Source organism: Lissotriton vulgaris, chromosome 11, assembly GCF_964263255.1.
Source record: "Lissotriton vulgaris chromosome 11, aLisVul1.2, whole genome shotgun sequence".
NCBI classification, from domain to species: domain Eukaryota; kingdom Metazoa; phylum Chordata; class Amphibia; order Caudata; family Salamandridae; genus Lissotriton; species Lissotriton vulgaris.
In genome coordinates, this window is record NC_141699.1 from 279,081,466 (window position 1) to 279,106,475 (window position 25,010).

The 25,010-nt window shown below is 45.3% G+C and overlaps 1 protein-coding gene across 1 annotated transcript in view; it reads left to right on the plus strand.

Annotated features, from left to right (window-relative positions):
• CFAP73 (cilia and flagella associated protein 73) overlaps nucleotides 1–25,010 on the plus strand; it is a 144,486-nt gene that overhangs the window by 98,236 nt on the left and 21,240 nt on the right. The window contains exons 5-7 of the mRNA XM_086943243.1: nucleotides 5,866–6,087; nucleotides 22,762–22,920; nucleotides 23,598–23,702. Coding sequence (XP_086799369.1) covers nucleotides 5,866–6,087; nucleotides 22,762–22,920; nucleotides 23,598–23,690 — 474 coding nt within the window. The 3' untranslated portion in view covers nucleotides 23,691–23,702. The remainder of the gene's footprint in view (nucleotides 1–5,865; nucleotides 6,088–22,761; nucleotides 22,921–23,597; nucleotides 23,703–25,010) is intronic.

Sequence of the window (25,010 nt, forward strand, 5' to 3'; positions counted from 1 at the left end):
GCACTGTCGCGCAGCGAGAGACTTCTTGTAAGGGCTTCAGAAAGCTGACCACACGCTTGTGAGTGTGCTTTTGTGGTCATCAGCTTCTATTGGCTTGTTTTACAAAAGCCAGCACGCCATTGGTGGAAGGCGTGTTCATGTTCCAGCTTCTTTGTAAATGTAACCGCCCATGTCTCAGTCATGTCTATTACGGGCAGCAGCGTTCGATTTGCTGCCGCGCTCTCTAGTCCCCGCTCCTCTGTGGTGCGGCACACCACTGGTTTCGATTCCCGCTCCTCTGTGGTGCACGCACACCACTGATTTAGATTCCGTTCTTTTTTAGTTGCACAAGTGGCCACAAATCATTATTTTTTATTATTCTATTTTCTTTTTTTTGTCAGCTTTGCACAGGCCACTCTCCGGGTCCTAGCTCTACCTGCTTCTCAGCCTCCTCTCTGCCTTTTCCCAGATGGCGCGATCGCCTCCAGCACTCCATCTTTCCAGATTCCGTTCTTCGTAATTAGGTTTGGATTGATGAGCACCAGATGATGTCACAGGAGAGCAGCGCGCTCAGCACTTGGAGCAGAGGGTAGGCTCTCCGGACTGTGCGGGGCGTTACCTCATTACCCATGACTAATGCATATGTGCAGCGCTGAGATCAAGAGCCACTGAGACCGCTTCTTATCCTCCGGCACCGCTGTGCCTCTTCTGTCCTCCAGCGATTCTTAAAGGGCTACGCGAGCATTGTACTGTGTCTGGCAGGTCTACACACAGGCATAACATCACAGCGTACAGTCACATGTAGCGCTCATCTGTAGTCATTGGCGGTACGCTCTCTCTTACCTGACACCCACCTGGCCCTTGCTGCGTGGACCTGGGGCCAGCACTAGGTGAACAGTTTAAGTAAATTACTCAAAATAACCTTTACTGCTTGTCAAAATATTATTGTGCAAATGCATTGAAATTGCTTACCTTTGACATGTACATGGAGTTCAGATAATTTGTTTTGAATTTACTTTTCTTTTTTAATGGTTTTTTTCTTTAATTTTCCTCGCTTGCTCACTGAGCCTTAACTAACACTAACCGTTACCCTAATCTTAACTGTGCCCTGCAGTTTGAATTAACTCAAACTCTCTCCCTGGACCTAAATCAGTCTGTAACCCAGCACTTATGCCAAAACCTGCTACTGTCCCTCATTTAACCTTTACTTTCTCTCTTAACCCAGACCCAAAACTCCTCTAGCCCGAACTTTCACCCTTAATCCTGCTTCTAGTTCCTTCCATAACTATAACATTCACCCTTAACCAAGACCGTATTCCTAACCATGCTTCTATCCATAACGGTAACCCTAACATTTACTCTTAAATCAGACGTATCACTCACCCTCACCCTAATCTTCACCCTCAAGAAAGACCTACTCCAGTGCCTCACCTTACCTTAGTTTTCACCTTTAACCCAAACCTTACACCCAACCCTACTCCTGCCACTAACTGTAACCTACAACACAAAATTCCACCCCACACAATGACACAACTAACAATTCCAATACAACCCACATAATTACACTCCACACCACATTCATCCGCTACACTCCAAACCAACACACATAGGTAGACGACATTGTCAGCTACAAATCCAATAACTCTAACTCTCACAAAGGCAAGACCTATTGCATTGCAAATGCTTTTTTTATATTTAAAGCTGTGTAACATGCTGTTTGTTTTAAACAATTCTAGCCTTTAAATTAGTGCTTAATTTGAGCTGGGGTTTTCTGGTGCACACAACAGCAATTTATAATGACCACCTGCTTTTATACCAAAAAATTTACCCCAACATAGTAAAGGGAATTCAAATAGATTGTTAGTTAAGGCCATAACATATGTTTTTACATATAAGGAAACTAATTTATTTGCCCAGGATCACAGGATGTTGGGACCATGGGAATACTCGAAATGTAATCCCCATCTTCAAAGTTGTCACCTTTGATCCTATATTTTTGTCAATTTTTTTTCGTCCTATTTATTTAATATACTGTTTATTTGCTAAAATAAAACTTATTTCAACTTTAGTTTATATAAATATATATGTATATACATGTATTCTTTATTCTGCGCAATGTTGGTCTTGAGCATGCTGTTCTGTAATATGCTGTTTGTCTTTTATAACACTCAGTACTAAAAGTCATCTGTGTTATACTTACCATTTAGGTTACACTATATATTGCTTTTCTTTGCGGTGTTTTATAAATATGCAGCTACATAATTTTTACCTCTGACATATTTGTGTTGCAAATCCATTTTACCACATATTGTACTGCACCCTGCAGCATGGCTCGGAAAAAAAGCATTTTCAATGCAATAGGTCTCGCTTTTATTAAAGTTAGAGCTATTGGAGTTAAAAATGACAATGTTTTATACTTTTGCTTTTTTATACCAATGGCAATAGCACTATGCAAATATGATTACTCATCTACAAATAAAAAAAAATAATAGTAAAAAACATTGTCATTTTAAACACCAACAACTCTAACTTAAACAAATGCAAGACCTATTGCATTGCAAATGCTTGTTGCACTTTGGAGGGATTCGGTTAGGTGGACTTATAGAGCACATGCATACCCCCATGTGACAGGACACCTGCCAAGAACTACCAGCATTTACCAAAAAATGGTGTAAAAGGGGAAATGACATTCAGATCTAAAGATGTTTCATCACTTTCAGGTGGTTAGAGATCAATTACAATTAACTAAAGAAGAGGCAAGCACAGAGAGGGCCTCGCTATCTTTGTAATGTCTGTTGAGTGAAGGTAAAGTTACCAGTTCCTGATCTGCTGAATGGAGAGTTATAGCATTAGATAATATTGTTGAAAACGTGAGGGGTTACATCAGTTGCACTCAGTAAATGGTGTGTGACTTAGAGTTACTCTTGGAAGGCCATCTGATCTTATATCATATCATATCCCTGTATTCTTGAAGTATAGCAACGGTACGCAGTCAAATTTAAGAATTATGAGGTTGAAGTATGGATGCAGTATCTCCCCAGAAATATGAATTAGCAGGACAGGAAGCCCAGGTTGTAGCAGCCGCTTTTCTAAAGAGCGCATCCAGATCTAAATGTATTAGTCTCATGAGCATCCATCTTAAATTCCAGCTGTTGTTGATGAATAATTTTGAGGCTTAAATCACCCAACTGGACAATTTCCTCACTAAGTGAGGAGCCGGCCCTGGCCACGCCCTGACCTTTTCTCTAAGAGGTGACAGGCCAGAATTCTCTACAATTAGGAAGAGTGGCCAAGCTGTAGGAGACAGTTTGTGAACTCTGCATAGTCCATTTAGGAGGGCGTTGGGTATAGACCTAAGAGGACTTTCTACTTTGAGTTCATCCACTGGAGTCCTGGAACAAAGGAGTGCCTCACATTGAAACTGTCTAGATCTGGGGATTCCATTGACATAGCCTTGCATGAGAGTATAGATGGTGGACAGAGCTAATCCAACACTTTCTGAAGTACCCTGGCAGGCAGTCCAACATCAGTCTAGCCTCATGAGAGATTAATGGGTCTTTGACCAGACAGACCAACCATATAGGACTAACTAAACATCCATCCTTGGTGGTAGTATTATATTGTGACACTGCCCATTGTCCATCCTTGCCTCACCCGTCCCCCATGGTAAATTCCTCATTGATCTCTGTCTCGTTGCCTTCTCTCTGACACCTGATGCATCCTATGATTCATGAAGCTTCTCCATTCAGTGCCTCATTCTCTCTGTCTTGTCTCTACCAAATGTGGCCACTTTCCTCACTGTCTATGTCTCCATCACTACCTTTATGTTACTGCATCCTCCTCTGACTCATGCTCAATCTTTCATTCCATCTTTCTCAGCACTGCACATTCTTGTTCGCTGCTGAGTTATCTACCTCAGCCTTGCCCTCTCCTCTTTTAAGCTAATATCGGCCATTCTCCCATCCTTAATTTACTTCATCCTATCCCCTTATTGTCTCATGGCCCGCCCCTCTAATCTGTACCCCATGTCTATCGCTGACCATTGTCCTTTTTGCATGAGGCACAGGGTCAAGGCTGATTTGCATATAGCCAGTGTCTGACCTAGGGTGGTGTGGAGTGCAAAAAAACTATGGATTTAGGCCCAGATCTCTGTACTGGGGTGAATGTAAGCCATTGTTCTGCATTCTGTCCATCAACTGTGTTTTTTGCATTGTCCTTTTCGCCCCTTTGTCTCATTTACTTGCACTCATCTCTGAGGCAATCTGCCTCCATTTCTCTTTCATCTCTACCCCTTCTTTGCAGTTGGTTCCTCTGGCAGTGGTCCTGAGCATACAATGGTCCTAATTCTTTGCAAAGCTACTTGCCCGTTCAGTGGTAGGTACTTGCCATCCTGGGGCAGGGACTTTGCACAAGATATGACAGGCAAATACACTGCTTTCTGACTATTGTATTGTAGGCATAGAGAAGGTCTAAATGCCAAGAAAGGACATGATGCGAATGTGGAAAGAAACAGGCATACAGACACCAACAGGGTACGACATCTGAAGTTTATTAAATAAGCAGTATACAAAAGAGGAGGAGGTAAGCCGCAAGCATCCTACGAATTCTAGGTCTGTAGTCTTCACTCCCCAGGCTCCTAGCCCCCTCCCGCATTCCATTCTAGTACCCCCTAAACTCACAAGCCTACTTGATGGCATAGATATAAAACACCTCCCTTCCTCTGAAACATACAATAGGTTACTAATACAAATAAGCATAAATCTCAAGATGCAATGACCAGAAAATACATTAACGCATCAACAATGACTTTTTGCATATAATAGGTACATAAGCTTTCATCCCATAACAAAATCTTCAAATTTCTTTCAAATTCTCCACGAACGTGTAGCATGTTGACGTTGCGAACTAGTTATGTTCTGGCCATTAATTTGACATTTCTTATCCATAGCCTCATCATGTCCATTCTTCTTATCCAGCCTGGGAAAACCAATACCTTGATCACCCTTGGTGACCTCCTGTACTTTGACCTCCCATGAAACATTTCACCATTGACCATTAGTTAAATTTACCCCGCCAGTGTGCTCTTTGCCATACTCTAAACGTTTGGCCTACCTTCCACCAAAGTTCTCTGTCATTGGCGTCCATCTGGTCTACCATTTCCATCCATGCAGCTGCTGTCCAGGTCCCTCTTCCAAACTAAGGTCTATAGATCCCAACTTCTTCCATCCCACCTCATGCCGTCTGTTCTAGACCTTTTGTCCCTTATGTTGCCAACATGCATTTGGTCCCTCTCTTCAGCCCCACCACCATCAAAACCTTTATCCTCTTTCTGTGCACTCCTTTAGCTTCACTTTATGACTGCTTAAGGTATTTTGAAGTATTTCTGCATGTTATGCTATGTTTATATTTAGAGCGAACTATCACCGGGGAGGGTATCCTGGCACAGGGCAGGTGTGAATACTGCCACACATGGGGCCTGGTGGAACTTCTTGGAAAGCCAGGTCTTCAGCTTCTTGCGGAACTCAAGAAGTGAGAAGGGGGCTCTTATGTGTAGCAGCAGGTTGTTTCATGCTTTAGGAGTGATGTAGGAGACGGCTCGACCACCAAATATGTTTTTTTGTATATGTGGGATTTGTGCAAGTAGGAGTCGAGTTTGGAAGCTTTGTGAAAGCAGATGAGATTGTTGAGGTATGCTGGGCCAGTGTTATGTAGTACCTTGAAATTGTGGGTGAGGAGTTTAAATTGTTCTCATTTGTGAATGGGGTGCCAGTGGTGCTCTTTCAGGTGTGGTGTGATGTGAGTGTGGCGTGGGAGGTTAGATGAATACCTACTCACTGCCCATATCATGCCCAGGCAAGGCAGTCTGTAATATTATGACTCTTTCAGTTCCAGGAGGTACGGGAAATGATTGACCGGTTTAACACCCTGGCTGCCACTCAGGCCAACCTGTTGCGGCGCGAGATTGTAAGCCAGGAGGCCATGGAGCATGAGCGGGCCACGCTGTTTAAATACATGGAGGAGAAGCGCAGTGAGATCCTGCAGGATAACAATGAACTAGCACAGCTGCAGACTGAGCTGGAGACCGCACGCGGCAACCTGATTCAACTGGTATGTCAAGGCAACACCAAACAGCGATAGTCAATGCGGATTTACTTTCTTGTATGGCATTCTTTCTAAGGAGTGAAGGGCTCTTTGAAGGATTATGCCAATCACTGTGGCTCCCAGTCAGAGTTTACTATTTGCACTACAAACAACAGCTACCAAAAATAGCTCCCTTGATGCAAATACCTAGCACCCATATCGCACTTGTACAAGGTATTTCTTGGCTTTATCAACTCACGTCTCCAATTTTTGAAGCAGCACTCCTAATTTTAAGGGTATAAGACTCTCGTGATCACAAACAGGGGGATTTAGCCATGCATACTTCGGAAACCGCTTTAGCAGTGTCCCTTAGAGTTTATGAGTAGAGTACCACAATAAGACTTACGCTTTCCACAAGCAGAGCTCTGGGTTGTAGAACAGCTTCTCTTCTGCACATCTTCTTTGCCCCGCTGTAGACCCAGGAGATTTTACATGCTCAGCCTGTCGTATGAAGGAAGACTGTAGACTGTATATACTGAACTTTCCTTATTCTGGAGTTTTCCAGTGCCCCTATCAGAAATTAATTTTATACAGCCCCTTTTAGGTACCATATTGGTCCCCACCTAGCTAAATCATAAGAAGAAATGATAGTAAAACATAGATTCTTTTGTTCTCATAATCTGCAAAAGCTGCTAATATAAGACTGTTTAAGTTGGCATCTATTTCAGAAAACCCGATTTGAACTGATCAATGTGAATCGATTTAATTTGGGGCACCAAACTAATAGGATAATGTATGCATAAACCTGCCTAATGACTAAAACCAGGTGGACCAGAACTCACGCTAGGTACTCATATTCGCCAACAAACCTTGCATTGAATAATGCCTGCCTAAAGAGATTGGTTTGTGCTAAGATTTAGAGACAAGACAAACAATCCTTAAATAAAAAAATCTATAAGTATTTTTAGATTGTATCTGTCCGTAGCATCACAGGTGAACTATGTGTCTAGTAGTAATATGTTCTATGTTCTAATATATATTCACTGTGAGGAAAATCATCCACATTTTGTACTCTGCTTTGAGCTAGTATGGGTTGAATCTATTGCTAACTCGAGGCTAGATTATTTAAAGAACATGTACTTGGGAAATGTATCCAGAAACCTCAAGTGCTGCTTACAAATTAATGTATTTATTTAAAAATCTCCGAAACAAACGTACATTCCCTCACCGGTTAAAAAGATGAAATCAAAAGTGACTGGAGAATTTTGCTTTGTAAATGTTCAATATTTGGAGTTTCTTCTGTTGTAGTTCTAAATCTTGAAATGCTCTTCCATTTTCCCTGCGTACATTTGGAGTCCCTCTGTATGAAAGATCTTGAGGTCTCCTTCTTTCTGGGTAGGCCTGGTTATGGCTCTGATTGCCTCCATTTCAGAAGGTCCACTGTTTACTCTTAGTGAACCGCATCCAGCACATACAGCACCATTTATTTGTCCTTTACAAATGCATGCTTGGTTATCATTTTTAGCTTCCCATAATCAATTTGCTCCCTCCTTCATGTGGTCTGGAAAAAATACCTTAAAGGAGATGATGACCTCTGGATGATCCCCGGGTCCTACCTCTAGTTACTCTCCTTACACTCAACCACAGGTTGTGCTAAAGGTCTAGATGTCACATCCCCAGAAAGCCATCTACTTCTGGTTGAGGCAACCACATTTCTTCATTCATATCACCTTAACACAGTTTCAATGCTAGAATAGACATATATGAAAGCATTAACTTTGTGGGTCTCGTCAAATAACTATAGAGGTCTCCACTCGATCTAAATATATATAAATACCTCAGCATGCAACTTTGAAAGTATGCATCTTATTCACCAGTGGGAGGTCCTCTAGTAGCCGTTAACCGAGGAATGCACTTTTCAAAGTTCTGTTAGGAGTCAATAAAGTGGAAAAAAACATAGTACATCAACAGTCCACTTAAATATTTGGAGCCTTATTCATTAGAAGTGTTGCATCGCTGCGACAAAGCAGCAATGCAATACTTTCTCATACATTTCACTGCGCCACTCCTACGACCCTCTCTTGCGGGGGAATGCCCACCCTGCATACATTATACCTGACGCATGTATAATGTAGTGCAGGGGTTTACGAAGTGATGCATCTGTCTAGATGCGTCACTTTGTAAATATGGCGCAACATGGCGCATTAATTACTAGCCCAGATCTGTGGCTGGGCGTGAGTGTCTGAAAAGTTTCCGTGCTCCGTCCATCATCTCCTTGTGTTTGTATTATTCACGCTGCCTCAGCGTCACAAAAAGTGTCGCAATGGTGGCGTAAATTTGACGCACGGGCTCATAAATAAGGTCCTGTGTTGAAACTGTTTGCAATCCACTTTTCCCCCGAGAATGTTTACAATCTTGTGCAAATGTCCTCTTTGAATACCTCATTATTATACTTACTGTCTTCAGTTGCTGTACAGAGCTCAGTTCCCGTAAAGCAGAACAACTCAGTAAATATTTTTCAATTAATTATTGCCCAGTTCCAATTTGTGTGTCTTAGGAAATAGTAAAGTGTATCTGGTCTGCCCCCGAAACTAGGTAACATAAGCTGGGTCTCACAGAGCTTTTACTTCTGTGACTTAGAGATGGCACTGAAGCCACTTGGTTACCGCGTTTCTAGTCCACACATGTATTGTGTCCCCTGGAAATCATTCTTCCTGCAAGGCAAGCACATAACAAGATGCAGCAGAGCCTGCCTGCCAACAAGTATGTGGAGTACACAGGATCCAAAGGGTTTTCTTTTTTCCCTCCTGCCAAATCATTTGCAATGATGACACACTACACAAAGTCCCCTTATCCCAAATGATAGATTATTTATAGATGTCTTCTTTCTGGTAGGTTCTTCTGCCTCTTCTGACAGTGAGCATGGCAGCAATGGTGGTCATACAACATCCATGCGCTGCTGAGTGGGATTCAGGAAAACCCAACTTTTAAACTGCCTTGACACAATGGGAGTATCCTACCTATGGTTATGCCCAATGCTAACTCATAATATAGTAATGTCTATAATGCTCTGAGATGGGAGGATGTTTGCATCCTCACACTTTTTCTGGAAGCAATGTCCCTGCTCACAACATGGAAATCAGAGGAAATTCCACTCTTGTTGAAGCAATATCTCCAAATCTGACACGTGATGATCCCCCTGTGCATGATAAGGCATGGGCTGGAGTGCCTACCTAGCCAGGGCTATGGCCTATTTCTCTTATATTTGTTCTGAATTTCCTCCTGGGTTCCTCTGAATTTGTGGTAAGTGGTGCCAGTTTCTGGATTGTATGCTGTCTCCTAGATGAACATACAACTAGGCAGCTGAACCATTAATTTCCATAGTCACATTACTGTGCCACTGAGAATCTTTCAGCAACAGTATTTTACACAGGGGCATTGTAAAGGAAGAACTCACTACACGTGCTTTTCTTAGTGTGGCTCCTTTGGGTGTTTATCCAGCATCCTAGGTAGGTATCCTAATTTAATCATACAACAAAACACACCATCAAATAGGAAGCAACAGAGAATAGGTTTTTGAGCATACAATCCTACGCAGCACCCCGACCAAGCCACTTCGGAGGGATTTATGAATGGAACCCCTTAATTTCACCCCAGAACATTTCAGTGAAAACACACATTCAGAGATATACAAATCGGAGACATGCATTCAACTGAAATTTGAGATAATAAAGTGAAATATGAGGTCAACATTGGGATTAGGGGGAAGGTCTGGTGCCTGAGCACGTTGGGTCCAGTTCTAGAGTAAGGTTAGGGTTAGAGACACTGTCAGAGAGGAGAGCCAGAGTAAAGATTAGTGTTAAAGTAAGTTAGGTGTCAAGGTTAGCTTTTTGTCAAGGTTCACTTAGTTTCATTAGCGGTTAGTGTTGAATAACAATGAAGCATGAGAAGGCTTATGGCCAAGATAAGGTTTAGGAACAGGGATTGGTTTAGACTAGGGTTAGGGTTTGCACAAGGATCAAAGGTTATGGCAGGGTTTGTATTTAGGGCTGGGTTTCAAGGTATGTACAAAACAATATTTGATAGTAAAAACACTCAACAAATTATTGAAAATGAAGGAGGGATTTCACTGAAAAATACAGCTTTTCAACAACCTTTTCATTGAATGTTAAACCAGATTGGTTTAATTAAAATGCTAGTGTAAGAGAGTAGCAAAGCCTGACTTTTTAACAGAAATAGTTGTTAAGAGGTTCTCGATCGACGGTGATCTGCCTTTGTCCATGTTTACTTTGAGGTCTTGTTTAGACTCTGTCATTGCTTGTTACGAGCTATTTTGCACTGATTGTTGAAGGCATTGTTGTTGTATTGTAAAATATAAAACGTCAAGTCTTAATTTAAAAGATTCAAACAAAAAAAAGATTAACGTGCTAATTTTGGTTTTTTAGCAAAAATGATAAAGTGACCAGCGCTCAGGGTCACTCAACCGAACATCGGTGTAACACTTTCCCATATCACACCGGAAATGTAATCAACTCATGCTTTTTGATACATTTTTCAGGCCTCCACTCACACCAGCATATAGCAACACCTTGAATATTTTCTTTAGGTCATAATAATCAGGATTGTTAATTAAACTGCAGTGGTGGGCCTGGCGAGGACTAACTGAATTATCATGTAAATAAACAGTAGTGACCATGCAAACATAATGAAGCTTATTCCTATCTTTATCATCCTGGCTAATGGTCTCAAACTAAAGCAGTATTCATGGCTATGAATGCACAAGACAGAAGTCACATGGAAAAGAGGAAACTTTTATTGGTGATGTGCTGCAAGTTTCTCCACAAAGTAGCTCCCTTTGTCCCTCAACCCAAGAAGCATAAGGTGGTTACCCATGTCTTGTGGTATCTAGAGGTAGAAATGCCTCTGTTATACAGAACCAGCTTCAAATGAAACAGTTCTTTTGATCACATTCAGGAAGATCAGGAATGCTAAAAGGTCCATATAGCAGTGGGATTGTCCCTTTCCCCACTCTATACAGTCAACTCCACTGGTACAGATTCCGATAATACACCAGACCCACAGATACAGTCTAACTCTAACAGATTACTTTGCCATGCATTATTCCAGTTCAGAAAAGGGGGTGGTGATGAACAGAGTGTCTGAATTAAGCAGACCACTCTTACCCAGTCCTAAGATCAGGGCTTGATCCATCACCGTTATTTTGCTCACTGCACCATCCCAGCTCAGAACCTGGCTATATGCAAATCAGTCTGTCCCTGGCCCAGTGCATCATGGGAACAGGGCAGACTAAACTACCAAGCCAATTCTTCACCAGAAAGGAGACAAGCTTCCGGGGACCGGTTTCTGGCATTTCAGCTGTCGTCGGCCCGGCTTGCTTGAATCCTGATGGTGCAGTGAGCAAGGGACTCATGTCTGAGTATACCCTGCCACACCTATAGTGGCCAAAAATGATTCAGAAAAGGGGGTGGTGCTGAACAGAGTGTCTGAATTAAGCAGACCACTCTTACCCAGTCCTAAGATCAGGGCTTGATCCATCACCGTTATTTAGCTCACTGCACCATCCAAGCTCAGAACCTGGCTATATGCAAATCAGTCTGTCCCTGGCCCAGTGCATCATGGGAACAGGGCAGACTAAACTACCAAGCCAATTCTTCACCAGAAAGGAGACAAGCTTCCGGGGACCGGTTTCTGGCATTTCAGCCGTCGTCGGCCCGGCTTGCTTGAATCCTGATGGTGCAGTGAGCAAGGGACTCATGTCTGAGTATACCCTGCCACACCTATAGTGGCCAAAAACGATTCAGAAATGGGGGTGGTGATGAACAGAGTGTCTGAATTAAGCAGACCACTCTTACCCAGTACTAAGATCAGGGCTTGATCCATCACCGTTATTTAGCTCACTGCACCATCCCAGCTCAGAACCTGGCTATATGCAAATCAGTCTGTCCCTGGCCCAGTGCATCATGGGAACAGGGCAGCCTAAACTACCAAGCCAATTCTTCACTAGAAAGGAGACAAGCTTCCGGGGACCGGTTTCTGGCATTTCAGCCGTTGTCGGCCCGGCTTGCTTGAATCCTGATGGTGCAGTGAGCAAGGGACTCATGTCTGAGTATACCCTGCCTGTTGGACCCGTCTGCTTCTGAGAGTCCCCTCACCACTATGATTTCTTTTGTTCCCCTGTACCTCCCAAAATTTGTCGCTTTTCTTTGTCTACCAGGACCTTTTTGTGTGCTGTTTCAATGGGGCTAGATGTTCCTTGACGCCCGGTTGTTCACAAGGTTTTTGGCACCTATTCACAAGACACCTGGCGAAACCTGTGACATTATAGACTGGGATTGGCAACCTGTATGAATGACCTCAAAATGGTGGCCATCCATTTTCCTCATGAGAGTGACTCCCTGTGGAGCCTCCATGAACCCTGACCTTTCAAGGTTTTGGCGCCCTTTTACTTGGTGCGCATTCCTGACAGGAATTACTTTATTTCCCTCAGGTACACAAAATGGCTGCTCTAGAACCCCAGTATGGTGGCTGTTAGAGACCCAAATACCCCTGTAGTGCCATGTCATTGGTCTAACCCAAAGAAGGTTCTAGAACCTACTGGCACGAGCCAGCATCTCAGGGCACTGGCTATATAAGGTCCAGTCCCTGGCTGCCATTTTAGATGACCAAAAGACTAGATAGGATAATGATGTTCCAGATCTAGGTGAAGAAGGAGATTCCAGACTTGACACCAGATTGACACCTGCCCTGTTGACCCCTGAGGCGGCTGGTAGTGTGGCAGTAGAGCAAGCAAGAGTCACTGGCGTGGATCCTGACTGCCGTTCCAGTCAGCTGTGTGTGCGGTGACCTCGCGCCTACAGCGCCTGCCCAGCGAGTGCCTCGTCACCCCCAAGAGACTGTGGCCGATTTTTTTCGTTTGCCTCCCCGCCCCACCCCCCCCCCCCCCCCCCCCCTCCGGTGGCGAATTACGACTGACTCCGGTTGCGAGGCGAGAGCAAGTTCGCCGCGACCACGAGCGTCTTCTGTGCCCCTTGTGTGACAGGCGCCTCCAGCGAGGAGCTCGGACGTCTCCGAGCTCCACCGGCGTAGAGTGCTTCCTGCGCAGACTGAGGTGAGGTGGTGCGACGGGGCGGGGAAAGGCCGGCCTTCGTTGGGCGAGACTACTGTCTCTGCCCCTCTCCAGTGGATCGGCGGCTGTAGCTGTGGGCGGGAACCATCCCTGTTTGAGGAAGTCGGAGGGAGGTCCGTGGAGCCCCTGAGAACCCGTCGCTGGCGAGAGAAGTGCTGAACCCGACTGAATCGCTTGTCGATTGCAGCCGATGTGAGGTGGGCCCGTTTCTTCATGTGGGAAGCGCTGTTATAAAGGAACTGTGAACCGGCATTCATTTGACTGAGCGCGTAGATTGTGTGACCTCTTCGGCAGCCCCGTTCGGCAGTCTAAAGACTTGGAACTGGTGCTGCCTGAGTGCTAGCGGGGATAGAAACCCCTAGGCGCGCTTAGACCCCACCGGCAAACAGAGATCTCAACCCGGGGGCAGGCGTGTGTAAATGAAGTGTTCACTGTCTTTCCTTGCCTTTCAGATATACGCGCATAACCCCTGTGTGATTCTTAAAGAGTCCCAGCACTCCCTGTTAAGCCCAGAGAAGCCTGTGTACGCTAATGGTGAAATCGTCATAAACTGTAAGAGTAATCTTTCCAACCTGAAATGTATTTGCAAATGTAGTGTTCCTGAAGTATTTAATTGGTGGCAGCGATACCAGAATGAATCTGTAGATGTTCTTGAACTGAACCAGTGTTTATTCTATTACACAGACAGTGATATTTATGCTATTTATTGAAGATATTTATTCCCGATATTTATTCTATTTACTGACAATATTTATTCCTGATATTTAATCTATTTATTGATGAACTGTACTCCTAAGCTTATTTATTGAATCTATTCCAAAATCGAAACCCAGCAAATTGTGACCCAAAAGAAAAATGATTGTGCTTTCCTAATTGATCCCCATTCACAACTGAGAATATTTACATAAAGGAATCGTATTTTTCTACAACAGTGGTGTGGTGTCCTTCTTTTTGGTGGTTGTTCAAGGAGATATTATTGGGTCGAAGCCGGCTTAACACGATAGCCTTCACTTGCCTTGACACTTGAGCCAAGCTACCCCCTTTGTGCTGGGCTTGCCCATCGCAGGTCCAACACTGCCACACCTATAGTGGCCAAAAACGATTCAGAAAAGGGGGTGGTGATGAACAGAGTGTCTGAATTAAGCAGATCACTCTTACCCAGTCCTAAGATCAGGGCTTGATCCATCACCATTATTTAGCTCACTGCACCATCCCAGCTCAGAACCTGGCTATATGCAAATCAGTCTGTTCCTGGCCCAGTGCATCATGGGAACAGGGCAGACTAAACTACCAAGCCAATTCTTCACCAGAAAGGAGACAAGCTTCCGGGGACCGGTTTCTGGCATTTCAGCCGTCGTCGGCCCGGCTTGCTTGAATCCTGATGGTGCAGTGAGCAAGGGACTCATGTCTGAGTATACCCTGCCACACCTATAGTGGCCAAAAACGATTCAGAAAAGGGGGTGGTGATGAACAGAGTGTCTGAATTAAGCAGACCACTCTTACCCAGTCCTAAGATCAGGGCTTGATCCATCACCGTTATTTAGCTCACTGCACCATCCCAGCTCAGAACCTGGCTATATGCAAATCAGTCTGTCCCTGGCCCAGTGCATCATGGGAACAGGGCAGACTAAACTACCAAGCCAATTCTTCACCAGAAAGGATTCAAGCTTCCGGGGACCGGTTTCTGGCATTTCAGCCGTCGTCGGCCCGGCTTGCTTGAATCCTGATGGTGCAGTGAGCAAGGGACTCATGTCTGAGTATACCCTGCCACACCTTTAGTGGCCAAAAACAATTCAGAAAAGGGGGTGGTGATGAACAGAGTGTCTGAATTAAGCAGACCACTCTTACCCAGTCCTAAGATCAGGGCTTGATCCATCACCGTTATTTAGCTCACTGCACCATCCCAGCTCAGAACCTGGCTATATATACATATCAGTCTGTCCCTGGCCCAGTGCATCATGGAAACAGGGCAGACTAAACTACCAAGCCAATTCTTCACAAGAAAGGAGACAAGCTTCCGGGGACCGGTTTCTGGCATTTCAGCTGTCGTCGGCCCATCTTGCTTGAATCCTGATGGTGCAGTGAGCAAGGGACTCATGTCTGAGTATACCCTGCCACACCTATAATGGCCAAAAACGATTCAGAAAAGGGGGTGGTGATGAACAGATTGTCTGAATTAAGCAGACCACTCTTACCCAGTCCTAAGATCAGGGCTTTGTTCCATCACCGTTATTGAGCTCACTGCACCATCCCAGCTCAGAACCTGGATATATGCAAATCAGTCTGTCCCTGGCCCAGTGCATCATGGGAACAGGGCAGACTAAACTACCAAGCCAATTCTTCACCAGAAAGGAGACAAGCTTCCGGGGACCGGTTTCTGGCATTTCAGCCGTCGTCAGCCCGGCTTGCTTGAATCCTGATGGTGCAGTGAGAAAGGGACTCATGTCTGAGTATACCCTGCCACACCTATAGTGGCCAAAAATGATTCAGAAAAGGGGGTGGTGATGAACAGAGTGTCTGAATTAAGCAGACCACTCTTACCCAGTCCTAAGATCAGGGCTTTATCCATCACCGTTATTTAGCTCACTGCACCATCCCAGCTCAGAACCTGGCTATATGCAAATCAGTCTGTCCCTGGCCCAGTGCATCATGGGAACAGGGCAGACTAAACTACCAAGCCAATTCTTCACCAGAAAGGAGACAAGCTTCCGGGCCGAAGACGGCTGAAATGCCAGAAACCGGTCCCCGGAAGCTTGTTTCCTTCCCAGTATAAGAATTGGCTTGGTAGTTTGGTCTGCCCTGTTCCCATGATGCACTGGGCCAGGGTTAGACTAATTTGCATATAGCCAAGTTCTGAGCTGGGATGGTGCAGTGAGCTAAAAAACCGTGATGGATCAAGCCCTGATCTTTGGACTGGGTAAGAGTGGTCTGCTTAATTCAGACAGTCTGTTCATCACCACCCCCTTTTCTGAATCATTTTTGTCCACCATAAGCGTGGAAGGGTATACTCAGATGTGAGTCCCTTGCTCATTGCACCATCAGGATTCAAGCAAGCCGGGCCGAAGACAGCTGAAATGCCAGAAACCGGTCCCCGGAAGCTTGTTTCCTTCCCAGTATAAGAATTGGCTTGGTAGTTTGGTCTGCTCTGTTCCCATGATGCACTGGGCCAGGGTCAGACTAATTTGCATATAGCCAAGTTCTGAGCTGGGATGGTGCAGTGAGCTAAAAAACGGTGATTGTTCAAGCCCTGATCTTTGGACTGGGTAAGAGTGGTCTGCTTAATTCAGACACTCTGTTCATCACCACCCCCTTTTCTGAATCATTTTTGTCCACCATAAGCGTGGAAAGGTATACTCAGATGTGAGCCCCTTGCTCATTGCACCATCAGGATTCAAGCAAGCCGGGCCGAAGACGGCTGAAATGCCAGAAAACGGTCCCCGGAAGCTTGTTTCCTTCCCAGTATAAGAATTGGCTTGGTAGTTTGGTCTGCCCTGTTCCCATGATGCACTGGGCCAGGGTCAGACTAATTTGCATATAGCCAAGTTCTGAGCTGGGATGGTGCAGTGAGCTAAAAAACGGTGATTGTTCAAGCCCTGATCTTTGGACTGGGTAAGAGTGGTCTGCTTAATTCAGACACTCTGTTCATCACCACCCCCTTTTCTGAATCATTTTTGTCCACCATAAGCGTGGAAAGGTATACTCAGATGTGAGCCCCTTGCTCATTGCACCATCAAGATTCAAGCAAGCCGGGCCGAAGACGGCTGAAATGCCAGAAAACGGTCCCCGGAAGCTTGTTTCCTTCCCAGTATAAGAATTGGCTTGGTAGTTTGGTCTGCCCTGTTCCCATGATGCACTGGGCCAGGGTCAGACTAATTTGCATATAGCCAAGTTCTGAGCTGGGATGGTGCAGTGAGCTAAAAAACGGTGATGGATCAAGCCCTGATCTTTGGACTGGGTAAGAGTGGTCTGCTTAATTCAGACACTCTGTTCATCACCACCCCCTTTTCTGAATCATTTTTGTCCACCATAAGCGTGGAAGGGTATACTCAGATGTGAGTCCCTTGCTCATTGCACCATCAGGATTCAAGCAAGCCGGGCCGAAGACGGCTGAAATGCCAGAAACCGGTCCCCGGAAGCTTGTTTCCTTCCCAGTATAAGAATTGGCTTGGTAGTTTGGTCTGCCCTGTTCCCATGATGCACTGGGCCAGGGTCAGACTAATTTGCATATAGCCAAGTTCTGAGCTGGGATGGTACAGTGAGCTAAAAAACGGTGATGGATCAAGCCCTGATCTTTAGACTGGGTAAGAGTAGTCTGCTTAATTCAGACACTCTGTTCATCACCACCCCCTTTTCTGAATCATTTTTGTCCACCATAAGCGTGGAAGGGTATACTCAGATGTGAGTCTCTTGCTCATTGCACCATCAGGATTCAAGCAAGCCGGGCCGAAGACGGCTGAAATGCCAGAAACCGGTCCCCGGAAGCTTGTTTCCTTCCCAGTATAAGAATTGGCTTGGTAGTTTGGTCTGCCCTGTTCCCATGATGCACTGGGCCAGGGTCAGACTAATTTGCATATAGCCAAGTTCTGAGCTGGGATGGTGCAGTGAGCTAAAAAACGGTGATGGATCAAGCCCTGATCTTTGGACTGGGTAAGAGTGGTCTGCTTAATTCAGACACTCTGTTCATCACCACCCCCTTTTCTGAATCATTTTTGTCCACCATAAGCGTGGAAGGGTATACTCAGATGTGAGTCCCTTGCTCATTGCACCATCAGGATTCAAGCAAGCCGGGCCGAAGACGGCTGAAATGCCAGAAACCGGTACCCGGAAGCTTGTTTCCTTCCCAGTATAAGAATTGGCTTGGTAGTTTGGTCTGCCCTGTTCCCATGATGCACTGGGCTAGGGTCAGACTAATTTGCATATAGCCAAGTTCTGAGCTGGGATGGTGCAGTGAGCTTAAAAACGGTGATGGATCAAGCCCTGATGTTTGGACTGGGTAAGAGTGGTCTGCTTAATTCAGACACTCTGTTCATCACCACCCCCTTTTCTGAATCAATTTTGTCCACCATAAGCGTGGAAGGGTATACTCAGATATGAGTCCCTTGCTCATTGCACCATCAGGATTCAAGCAAGCCGGGCCGAATACGGCTGAAATGCCAGAAACCGGTCCCCGGAAGCTTGTTTCCTTCCCAGTATAAGAATTGGCTTGGTAGTTTGGTCTGCCCTGTTCCCAAGATGCACTGGGCCAGGGTCAGACTAATTTGCATATAGCCAAGTTCTGAGCTGGGAAGGTGCAGTGAGCTAAAAAACGGTGATGGATCAAGCCCTGATCTTTGGACTGGGTAAGAGTGGTCTGCTTAATTCAGACAGTCTGTTCATCACCACCCCCTTTTCTGAATCATTTTTGTCCACCATAAGCGTGGAAAGGTATACTCAGATGTGAGTCCCTTGCTCATTGCACCATCAGGATTCAAGCAAGCCGGGCCGAAGACGGCTGAAATGCCAGAAAATGGTCCCCGGAAGCTTGTTTCCTTCCCAGTATAAGAATTGGCTTGGTAGTTTGGTCTGCCCTGTTCCCATGATGCACTGGGCCAGGGTCAGACTAATTTGCATATAGCCAAGTTCTGAGCTGGGATGGTGCAGTGAGCTAAAAAACGGTGATGGATCAAGCCCTGATCTTTGGACTGGGTAAGAGTGGTCTGCTTAATTCAGACACTCTGTTCATCACCACCCCCTTTTCTGAATCATTTTTGTCCACCATAAGCGTGGAAGGGTATACTCAGATGTGAGTCCCTTGCTCATTGCACCATCAGGATTCAAGCAAGCCGGGCCGAAGACGGCTGAAATGCCAGAAACCGGTCCCCGGAAGCTTGTTTCCTTCCCAGTATAAGAATTAGCTTGGTTGTTTGGTCTGCCCTGTTCCCATGATGCACTGGGCCAGGGTCAGACTAATTTGCATATAGCCAAGTTCTGAGCTGGGATGGTGCAGTGAGCTAAAAACGGTGATGGATCAAGCCCAGATCTTTGGACTGGGTAAGAGTAGTCTGCTTAATTCAGACACTCTGTTCATTACCACCCCCTTTTCTGAATCATTTTTGTCCACCATAAGCCTGGAAGGGTATACTCAGATGTGAGTCCCTTGCTCATTGCACCATCAGGATTCAAGCAAGCCGGGCCGAAGACGGCTGAAATGCCAGAAACCGGTCCCCGGAAGCTTTTTTCCTTCCCAGTATAAGAATTGGCTTGGTAGTTTGGTCTGCCCTGTTCCCATGATGCACTGGGCCAGGGTCAGACTAATTTGCATATAGCCAAGTTCTGAGCTGGGATGGTGCAGTGAGCTAAAAAACGGTGATGGATCAAGCCCTGATCTTTGGACTGGGTTAGAGTGGTCTGCTTAATTCAGACACTCTGTTCATCACCACCCCCTTTTCTGAATCATTTTTGTCCACCATAAGCGTGGAAGGGTATACTCAGATGTGAGTCCCTTGCTCATTGCACCATCAGGATTCAAGCAAGCCGGGCCGAAGACGGCTGAAATGCCAGAAACCGGTACCCGGAAGCTTGCTTCCTTCCCAGTATAAGAATTGGCTTGGTAGTTTGGTCTGCCCTGTTCCCATGATGCACTGGGCTAGGGTCAGACTAATTTGCATATAGCCAAGTTCTGAGCTGGGATGGTGCAGTGAGCTAAAAAACGGTGATGGATCAAGCCCTGATGTTTGGACTGGGTAAGAGTGGTCTGCTTAATTCAGACACTCTGTTCATCACCACCCCCTTTTCTGAATCAATTTTGTCCACCATAAGCGTGGAAGGGTATACTCAGATGTGAGTCCCTTGCTCATTGCACCATCAGGATTCAAGCAAGCCGGGCCGAAGACGGCTGAAATGCCAGAAACCGGTCCCCGGAAGCTTGTTTCCTTCCCAGTATAAGAATTGGCTTGGTAGTTTGGTCTGCCCTGTTCCCATGATGCACTGGGCCAGGGTCAGACTAATTTGCATATAGCCAAGTTCTGAGCTGGGATGGTGTAGTGAGCTAAAAAACGGTGATGGATCAAGCCCTGATCTTTGGACTGGGTAAGAGTGGTCTGCTTAATTCAGACACTCTGTTCATCACCACCCCCTTTTCTGAATCATTTTTGTCCACCATAAGCGTGGAAGGGTATACTCAGATGTGAGTCCCTTGCTCATTGCACCATCAGGATTCAAGCAAGCCGGGCCGAAGACGGCTGAAATGCCAGAAACCGGTACCCGGAAGCTTGCTTCCTTCCCAGTATAAGAATTGGCTTGGTAGTTTGGTCTGCCCTGTTCCCATGATGCACTGGGCTAGGGTCAGACTAATTTGCATATAGCCAAGTTCTGAGCTGGGATGGTGCAGTGAGCTAAAAAACGGTGATGGATCAAGCCCTGATGTTTGGACTGGGTAAGAGTGGTCTGCTTAATTCAGACACTCTGTTCATCACCACCCCCTTTTCTGAATCAATTTTGTCCACCATAAGCGTGGAAGGGTATACTCAGATGTGAGTCCCTTGCTCATTGCACCATCAGGATTCAAGCAAGCCGGGCCGAAGACGGCTGAAATGCCAGAAACCGGTCCCCGGAAGCTTGTTTCCTTCCCAGTATAAGAATTGGCTTGGTAGTTTGGTCTGCCCTGTTCCCATGATGCACTGGGCCAGGGTCAGACTAATTTGCATATAGCCAAGTTCTGAGCTGGGATGGTGTAGTGAGCTAAAAAACGGTGATGGATCAAGCCCTGATCTTTGGACTGGGTAAGAGTGGTCTGCTTAATTCAGACACTCTGTTCATCACCACCCCCTTTTCTGAATAATTTTTGTCCACCATAAGCGTGGAAGGGTATACTCAGATGAGAGTCCCTTGCTCATTGCACCATCAGGATTCAAGCAAGCCGGGCCGAAGACGGCTGAAATGCCAGAAACCGGTCCCCGGAAGCTTGTTTCCTTCCCAGTATAAGAATTGGCTTGGTAGTTTGGTCTGCCCTGTTCCCATGATGCACTGGCCACGCTCAGACTAATTTGCATATAGCCAAGTTCTGAGCTGGGATGGTGCAGTGAGCTAAAAAACGGTGATGGATCAAGCCCTGATCTTTGGACTGGGTAAGAGTGGTCTGCTTAATTCAGACACTCTGTTCATCACCACCCCCTTTTCTGAATCATTTTTGTCCACCATAAGCGTGGAAGGGTATACTCAGATGTGAGTCCCTTGCTCATTGCACCATCAGGATTCAAGCAAGCCGGGCCGAAGACGGCTGAAATGCCAGAAACCGGTCCCCGGAAGCTTGTTTCCTTCCCAGTATAAGAATTGGCTTGGTAGTTTGGTCTGCCCTGTTCCCATGATGCACTGGGCCAGGGTCAGACTAATTTGCATATAGCCAAGTTCTGAGCTGGGATGGTGCAGTGAGCTAAAAAACGGTGATGGATCAAGCCCTGATTTTTGGACTGGGTAAGAGTGGTCTGCTTAATTCAGACACTCTGTTCATCACCACCCCCTTTTCTGAATCATTTTTGTCCACCATAAGCGTGGAAGGGTATACTCAGATGTGAGTCCCTTGCTCATTGCACCATCAGGATTCAAGCAAGCCGGGCCGAAGACGGCTGAAATGCCAGAAACCGGTCCCCGGAAACTTGTTTCCTTCCCAGTATAAGAATTGGCTTGGTAGTTTGGTCTGCCCTGTTCCCATGATGCACTGGGCCAGGGTCAGACTAATTTGCATATAGCCAAGTTCTGAGCTGGGATGGTGCAGTGAGCTAAAAAACGGTGATGGATCAAGCCCTGATCTTTGGACTGGGTAAGAGTGGTCTGCTTAATTCAGACACTCTGTTCATCACCACCCCCTTTTCTGAATAATTTTTGTCCACCATAAGAGTGGAAGGGTATACTCAGATGAGAGTCCCTTGCTCATTGCACCATCAGGATTCAAGGAAGCCGGGCTGAAGATGGCTGAAATGCCAGAAACCGGTCCCCGGAAGCTTGTTTCCTTCCCAGTATAAGAATTGGCTTGGTAGTTTGGTCTGCCCTGTTTCCATGATGCACTGGGCCAGGGTCAGACTAATTTGCATATAGCCAAGTTCTGAGCTGGGATGGTGCAGTGAGCTAAAAAAACGGTGATGGATCAAGCCCTGATCTTTGGACTGGGTAAGAGTGGTCTGCTTAATTCAGACACTGTTCATCACCACCCCCTTTTCTGAATCATGTATTATTCCAGGGCATTGATTATTGGCCAGGAGTTTTGCTCAACTGACAAGCTGGTGCATTCATCCATTTTAGATTTCATGATTTGGCAAGGACTGTTATATGGTCATTGGCCTGAAGTAAGTGTTAATTTTAGCATACACCAATAGTTACCTTTGGAGCTAACATCCTGGCCTGAGCTCCTGCGTTGAAGAGCCAGGATTCATGCTAAACAAATATTTGCTGATTGGTGGAGAGAAAAAGGTTGTACTTTGGCAAGACCTGTAGAGATCAATGAAAATGTGTTAATGGTTTGGGGATTGTAAACAATCTTACATGGAGGGTTGACAACTTTCTTCCAATATCTGCTTTAGGAGTCGAAATGGACTCATATACAGAACACTGCAGCCCAGAAGACGCTCACGATTGGACTGATCAAGATGGCTACCTACAATCTATTCCAGATCCTCACCAAGCAGATGCATCTACAGGCAAACATCCCAATGGAAGACACAGAGGGTCAACTGGACAAGGTTGAAGCACAATTATACACTTTAGCTCAGCTTAGCCGGTGTCACACTGTGTGTACCTGCTTCTTTTTCTACGGCTCCCCTGCAGCCAGTGCACCTTTGCTGTTCCTTATTGTTTCATTATAGCCAGCGCTTCTGCAGAGCTATCCACAGCTTTTCACAGTCAAGGATCTTACACACTTCCCTAATGCTCCACGCAGCCAACAATTCTACACTATTTCTGTCAACTTTCTGCAGTCAGAAACTGCAGCATCCTCCATTTCCCCGTTATCAATGCTCCTGTAATATTCCACACATATCCATCGTACCCTATGCCACTACACCACTCCTTATACTTAGTCAAACTCAGCACTCCTGCACCATGCCCTGTCGCTTCCTCATAGCCAGCGCTCCTTCTCCATTCCATAAAGCTCCAGCACCCCTGCACCATCACTGAAAGCTCTCTCGCAAACTGTTGGTGTAGTTTCCATAATTAGCATTCATCGCCATTTCCTACAGCACTCCAGCAGCCAGTCGTCCTCTTTATTTCTGTTACACAGTACCAATTTGGTGCTTCTGTCTTAAAGTAACTTATTTTCCCTCTCAATCACCTGTCCTTTTCGCTCAGTCTATGCCTTGAGTGGACATATCTGTTTACAATCAGTCTGATCTCATATTTTGTGCTTTCCGTTCTTTCACAGATTGGGATATGTTTAGGAGATTTGACAGATATCTTTGCAGACCTACGAAAAGCAGAAACTGCATCCAGGCAAGCCCTTTTAACTGCTAACTGACCCTCAACTAAGGTGAGTAGCTCATCGGTGGGTCAGTGTTACCCATCACACAGGCCAGTCACCACTCATACTCCAAACTACTGCTTAGGGGGGCGCGTGGTGTCCGTGGGAGCAGAAACATTAGTGAGGTGTGTGGCACACGATCAATATGACATGGGTTTAGAGCTGCATTTTGGTACTGCAGAATTTCTGAGGCCGTTCGGTAGGGGGTGTTAAAAAAGATTATCTGACTAAGCCTGCATTCTCCATTCTTGTAAGAAATATGATGTTTAACAGTAACTACATTTCCCCTACTTCAGTAGCTTGCATAGAGTCTTATTTGACCCTCTCTCTTACCTGATCAAAGTCTTTTTACGTTAGTGTCATAGAACGCTGAGCTCTCTGAGGGAGTGGCGATCAGTGCACTCTCAACTCACTGGCTGAAGTTTTTTTTTTATAATGAGGCGACCGGGTTACTAAAATACATTATTTTTATGTTGTTTCTGAAGCAGTTTTATTTGCACTGCTATGATCGATTAGAACATTGGACTGTTGGGAGCTCCATTGAAAACAATGGAGTGCTCCGGGTTTCAAAAGACTGGTAGAAGCCCAGAGCATCAACATTCCAATGTTTGTTCACAGCTGTTGCTGTGAACAAAGCCCTCATAGAGCCCAAAGATATTTCAATCCCCTCGAGCTCCATGAGGCCTTTTTTTTCCAAGTTCTGCTTTCTAGGGGTGGAATGTTCTAATAGCCTTAGATCCCTACGTAGCGTGCTCTACCGGCTATTAAAGGCCCGCTCCCTTGTTAAAGCCCTCGCCATCGGCTCAGGCCTTTAACGCTGGAGCGGGCCTTTAATGGCCTTTAAAGCCCGCCATAAGTAAAACCTTTGTATTTAATTATTACCTATTAAAAATGCAAAACATTATGTGTAGAAATAATTTAAAGGAATGTAATTTTTCCCCCAAAAAATTAAGTTACTCCTATTTTTAAATGAAAAATGTTAAGATATTTTATCATAAAATAATATTCTTTGTTTTATTTATACAGCTTCTAGTTTCCTCTAACCAGGTCTTGGTAGCTAATAATACTATGTCAAATTGCCATATGCGCCCAACCCTGGGCTGAGCATCTAATTTAAGCTTCCAAAGAGAAAATGGAGTGATTAGTTAAGTGAACCGTTAGGGGGTTAGCCCACATAGCCATTTAGCCTCTACTAATCGATTGTGAAACCCCCAAAAAGTCTATTCATGATGCAGAACTGAATTGACATGAAAAACAAGTAAGTTGTAAAAAGAACAGGAGGATCTAAATGCCAGGTATCCACTAGTGCATAATCCT